Source organism: Mixophyes fleayi, chromosome 1 (genome assembly GCF_038048845.1).
Source record: "Mixophyes fleayi isolate aMixFle1 chromosome 1, aMixFle1.hap1, whole genome shotgun sequence".
NCBI lineage: Eukaryota > Metazoa > Chordata > Amphibia > Anura > Limnodynastidae > Mixophyes > Mixophyes fleayi.
This window is the reverse complement of record NC_134402.1, coordinates 421,068,342-421,074,341: the sequence shown is the minus strand read 5'-3', so window position 1 is coordinate 421,074,341 and position 6,000 is coordinate 421,068,342. Positions and strand designations below refer to the sequence as shown.

The following is a 6,000-nucleotide window of genomic DNA, read 5'->3' as shown; positions in this document are numbered from 1 at the left end:
ACTGTATGTATCATGACCTCATCTCATATAAATAGTACACATTTATTAATAAAGTTAGAAAAATACATAAACAATTCATAAAGTTGATAATCTGTAATATTGTAATTTACACAATTCAAATAATGTCAACTGATATTTGACAGTCGCGCTCTATTTGGAGTACTTCTCAATGTTCATAGTCACTGGTAGTGATCCAGTTTGTAAATAAGTACCACAGAGCGTATATATCTATTACGGTGTGTACTGAAAAGAAGCTTGGATTGTGGAGACCGTTCCAATAACCAGCAAAACTCCCCTCCTTATAAGGGTAGTGATACTTAATATCGCTGAGCACTTGGAGAGATCTTCAGTCATATGTACGTTATAAACCTAGTTGCTGTGAGGGTAGATAGCGACTCACCAATATCAAAAAATACCTTAATAAAACGTACTGCCTGGGCACATAGAATGATGATCACCTGGCCTTGAGCAGATACTCGGCCTATCCATCTTCAGAGCTTTAGCTTAAGCCCTCTAAAGTCCAGCAATATCAATAGAAGCAGAACATAGCTAGTGGATACCTGTTTAAAGGTAGTGTGAAATTCCTGCCTGCCTTTCTATAGCTTCCTCTGACTGCCAGCAAAACTGACTCGGTTGTTAGTGAAGCTGGGACTTCAATCCTGGTGACTTTTTATTAGTATTTTATTTATTTATTATTAAGAGATATCTTTTTATTTATTTATTAAGTGTTATTTATATAGCAGCTACAAATTAAACATAATATTTTAATTATTCACATCAGTCCCCTATCCCTGCCCCAGTGGCGCTTACAATCTATATTCCCTAGCACATGAACACACCTACTAGAGTTAATATTCTCAAACATGTAACAGTATGGCTTTTTTAGGAGGAGGTCTGAATCATTAATTGAGGCACTACTGAACGAGAAGGGATTGCCCAAAACTACACAACCCCATTATAAGACACCAAAGTTCAATTATAATAAATTAATCAGACACCATAGGAGTATGGCACATTATTTTATTTTACACTCAACAAATGTTTTATACTCTTAAATGCATAAAATAAAGTCAGTTATTTTCTTCAACGCTGCATGCAACATTGAGAAGATGTCTAAAATGAACCATACACAGTAGAACTGAAATGCACAGTATTTAAATGACCATGTTACTGATTGGCTTGTTACATGCGTGTAGAGCAATCCTTGGGATTGGAATCCTGTGTGATTCACTTTTCTGTTTTAATCAGTTCCTTGATTATACTCAAAATCTCATCATCTGTGAAAGTGCAAAAAAGAATAACTAATAATTACATTCTCACGCAATTAAAGGAAAGTAACATTAAAATACAACTTGATCCAAAGACAGTATTCGTAGAAATTGAGGATATAAACACAGTTTAAGTTAAAAAAAAAAAAAAAACAACTGGCTAATGAGGAACTTAAGAGTTAATTTTTTTAGTGTGCGGATCTCCTTTAAAAGAAAATAAGAGCTGCATGGAATAAGTTGTGCAATGTTGTGGGATAACATGCAATTTCCTACTTTTTCCATAATGCTCCCAACATACAGGGCAATTTGGTTGTTCACAAACTGGGAGCAATTTGGTCACCAATAGGTGTGGCTGCATTGCAGAGATTCTCTTGTTCAGAAGTGGGGTCCACTATAGAATTATAGAATCACCACAGGTCTGGTCTACATTTCCATGACTACCATTGCTGCCTGTGTGGGATCGTTGTTTGACCTGATTTTCAACCATACCTGATGAAAACTGATCAATAAATTCTTTTTTACATTGTGTATCATGAATACACAAGGTGCTCATGCAGAGTTGGCCTCAATTGTGCCCCAAATTGCGTTCACTAAAAAAAGCTGTAATTCGTTCCCCATCCCACCTCTCCAGATGCAAGCGGGCGTAAGGGACAGAATCACCAAATCTAGGCGCTTTTCTGGGCATGCGCAGAGCAATTACACACAAGATACGCTACGGAAACGGACGTAGTATTCACTCTGCATCTGCCCCAAAGTGTATAATGGTTGTCAATTTCCTCTAACTGACAAAACTGTAATTACAGCAAGTGCAGGGCAGTGTGGGCAAGTGTGGGCAAGTGCAGGGCAGTGTGGGCAAGTGCAGGGCAGTGTAGGCAAGTGCAGGGCAGTGTGGGCAAGTGTGGGCAGCTTAAGGTCAATACAAATCTACTATCACATCGATTTACAACTTATAACAGTGAGTTAGGTACGGAAACATATATTACTGAGCTGGGGGCTCAATGTCTTCTTGGCGTGAGATAATGATATTTTTTTCACAATAAACTGATTTAGCAGAATGCATGGTAAAATTCCACATGGAATTGACTGTATTGGTAACAGTTCTGAATAAGATCATACCTTCAAGAGACATTTTTGGGTATTGTAGCTTTTCCTTTAGAACAGATTCGATTAAACCACGTAATTCCTTAAAAATGACTGCGATCTTCACAGGAGCCTGTGTAAAAATACAGCATACAGGTCATAAAATGATATTACAGTGCTCATTCCTATATACACATAAATACGTGAAGATCCCGTTATTACTTTGTTAACCTGTGTGATATTTTGGATTTTAAGGATTTATTCCGAGTTATTATTTACACATAAGTTAGGTTGAAAAGTCCATCAAGTTCGTCCTTTTAAAAATTATAGATCTGTTGGATCCAAAGGAACAACAAAACCCTAAGCGAGACATCTTCCAATTTAACCTCACAAAGGGGAAAAACATTCCTTCCTGACTTCAGAAATTGCCCTCAAATTAATTATCTGGATCAGTTGCCCTAATTGTTTAATTTGCTTGCTGTAACTATTAATAACATTCTTTGCAAGAATCTCTCACTCGCCATGTAATTCCTCAGTATATGCCCGTACAGTGACAAATCCCTTTCTATGTTGGCAGTTCAAACTTCATTCCTCGAGTCGCATCGGATGCCCCCTCGTCAAATGTACAGTTGCAGGTGTAAAAATATTTGTATTCTCATTTTATATATTTGCAGACATTAATTAGATAATCTTAACGTGCCCTTTTCCAAACGTAAACAGACTCAGTTGGTCAAGTCTCATTATAATTTAACCCTTTCATTACTTTCAATAAAGCAGAACATCTCTGCAAAACAGAAACATAAAACTTGACCCAAGATGGGAACCGTTTGGCCCATCTAGATTTTTTTTTTGATCACTGATAACCTCAGACTGTGTGAAAGGCCGTAATACAATCTAGATATGCTACATCTACAGCTTGATCTACTACCTTAGTCATGCAGTCAAATAATTAAATCAGATTTGTTTGACATGATCTCTTCCGAATAAATTTATGATACTTGGGATCTCCAATCATTGTCCTACTACTGATGTCAAGCTCACTGGTCTGTAGTTGCCAGCTCTTTATCTACTTCTACTTTTGTACAAAGGGACTACATTCACTCCAGTCCTCTGAACCTTCTTATGGTAATAGTGAATTGAGGTTGAATATTTCTATTTTTGTAAGCAACAAGCACCTCCTTTAATCTCTTTCAGTATACTTGGATGCATCTGGCCTGTCCTGCTTGTTCTTATCCTTACAAAACTTAAGCTGGGTACACACTACACGGTTTTCGTCCAATAATCGGCTGAATCAGCAGACATACGACCGCTCGTTCAAAAGTCGAGTCAGTGTGTACAGTGACACGATGGTCGAAAGTCTGCCCAAATGGACGATTGTCGCCTCTATGGTTGGTCGTACCGTTTAATATTTTCGTTCCAATCTCGTTTCTGTTGTGTAGTGTGTATAAGTTTCCGACCGATCCACAACAGTGAGTACAAAATTACAGTCATTGCTCACGACAACATGGCTGTAAAAAGTCGCTCTTCCCTTTATCGTCCTAAACAAGGCTAGTGTGTATGCAGTCCATGGACCGAGCGATCGGACCATCAATCGCATGTAAAATAGCTCGGCATAAAAAGTTGGTCGAAATTTCTGTAGTGTGTACCCAGCTTTACTGTTGGTGGCAAATATGGAAACTTTACTTCCAAGGCCATACAAAAAAATCATTAATCAAAAGATTAAAAGGTCAGACCTCAGTACTGATTACTGAGCCACTGCACTAATAACTTACTGGCTGACCAGCACTAGGGCCTTGGGGCTGGATCACTTCCAGCCTAACTGGGATCTGTATACACCGGTCGATGGCGCTCATCGTCTACCTGCATATACCAACATGCCCAATAATAATTCTATCAATTTCAATAGGATCATTATTGGTCATTGTAGTACTTTTAGGGCCACATATGTAATTTATTGTTTAATTGGTATTAAACATGGCACTGAAATACCAACATTTTACATGCAACATAATCCCCAGGTGTGCCAGTCTGAAGTATTGTTAGTACACAGTCCAAAATAACACTTTAAAATGGAATATAAATAAAAGAATAAAATTCAGTGATACCTGCGGCTGTCACAGCCTTTATATTTTCTCAGAAATTATTAACTGTATATTGAGCTATCATCTCACAGAGGTGTAAAGTACAAACATTACAGGTGATATCATGTTGTATCTACAGGTTTATACCTGGAAATGTATCCAGTCATCTACAGTCAGGAGACGTTCTCGGTGCTGTACGGCTATATCACCTCCAAACAAGAGTATTGGAAAGGGAGAAACCAGTGTTGTTTCCTTTAGGAAGATCTTTGAATATTTAACCTGCAATAAGCACAATGCAACTGTAATGACAGAAGTGTTGAAACTGCACATACATCGTACAACGCAAGAGTACCCTATATATGTACAATATTAATATTGTTCTTTTATGGTACAGTGATGTCATTCAATGGGCAAGTATGTTACATATATGCTATGATGGCAGTAGTAGTCTGAAACACAGGTACTAGGTGAGCAGGTATTTTTTTCTACAGTCGCGTGAATACTTGTTACATTCATTATCGCCTTATTCAGATTTGTAGTTAAGGCATTAGACAGACATTACTAAGTACTAACATAGGCCTCACCTTCTCCTGGTAAAGCAGCCAGCCATAGGTTTGCAGGTTTCTGTTCACAGAGGACGGGTGTGCTTGTGCTTTCCCCTGTGCCGTCTCCACCATGCAGGCCAACTTCTCAGAGATATCCACTGACTTTGTGAACAGGATCTTGCCGACATTGTCATACAGACCAGCTGTCAAAACAGCCTTAAGGAGAGAGAGCTCCTCCACGGAAGGGGCTCTTCTGTCACCATTTCCATGGACACCATTGGAGGCCACCCCTCTGGAACATTCAAAGCCTGCCGCCCTCACCAGCCGGACTAACTCTTGTTTCACATCCTTAGAAGAATATAAAGTTACCATACTGAAAACATTGTTCTACTGCAGATGTAGGCGATTCCCTTAAACACTAAGCATGAAACCAGATGTTTATGGCCATTTCTCAGTGACTTCATGTTTTGCTGTGCAGAGTTGTAGAGTTGTAGAGTAGTAATGTCTCTACATGTTTATTACCATTTCTCAGACACATATATTCTTCTTTATACACTGGAATGTTTTTATTTGGTGGTAGTCAGCACATCGATGCTGACTACCCCGACAACACTTACCCAGACATCTTCACACCAAAGGGCTCCTTTCCGACGAGGATCGATGACGACTGTTGTGGGAAGCGACTGGAACCAATCCCAGCAAAGAATCTGGTGCGACTTCATGGCATCACTTAATCTGGGACACCGTTATCTCTGCTATTAAGGGGGTTATGTAAGTATGCGCGCATGTACAACATACTTTACAAAGCGTTGTACATTCTACATGGGCGCATACATACATTACCCCCTTAACAGCAGCGATAATAGCGTCGCGGATTTAACTGACATCATCAAGTCATGCTGGATCCTTGCTTCATCGGGATTGGTTCCAGTCGCTTCACACAACAGTCGTCAACGATCCTCGTTGGCAAGGAGCCCTTTGTTGTCATGATGTCGTGGTAAGTGATGTCGGATAATTCAGCGTCAT

At 39.2% G+C, this 6,000-nt stretch overlaps 1 protein-coding gene across 3 annotated transcripts in view; it reads right to left on the bottom strand.

Moving 5' to 3' along the window:
- Nucleotides 1-1,003: 1,003 nt before the first annotated feature.
- Nucleotides 1,004-6,000, bottom strand: part of DHX29 (DExH-box helicase 29) — a 33,612-nt gene continuing 28,615 nt past the window's right edge. For all 3 annotated transcript variants that reach the window (XM_075183590.1, XM_075183604.1, XM_075183597.1), the window contains exons 25-28: nt 5,014-5,322; nt 4,577-4,708; nt 2,385-2,481; nt 1,004-1,277 (exon numbers count right to left, since the gene is read on the bottom strand). In XM_075183590.1, the coding sequence (XP_075039691.1) occupies nt 1,228-1,277; nt 2,385-2,481; nt 4,577-4,708; nt 5,014-5,322 (588 nt within the window). In that variant the 3' untranslated portion in view covers nt 1,004-1,227. The remainder of the gene's footprint in view (nt 1,278-2,384; nt 2,482-4,576; nt 4,709-5,013; nt 5,323-6,000) is intronic.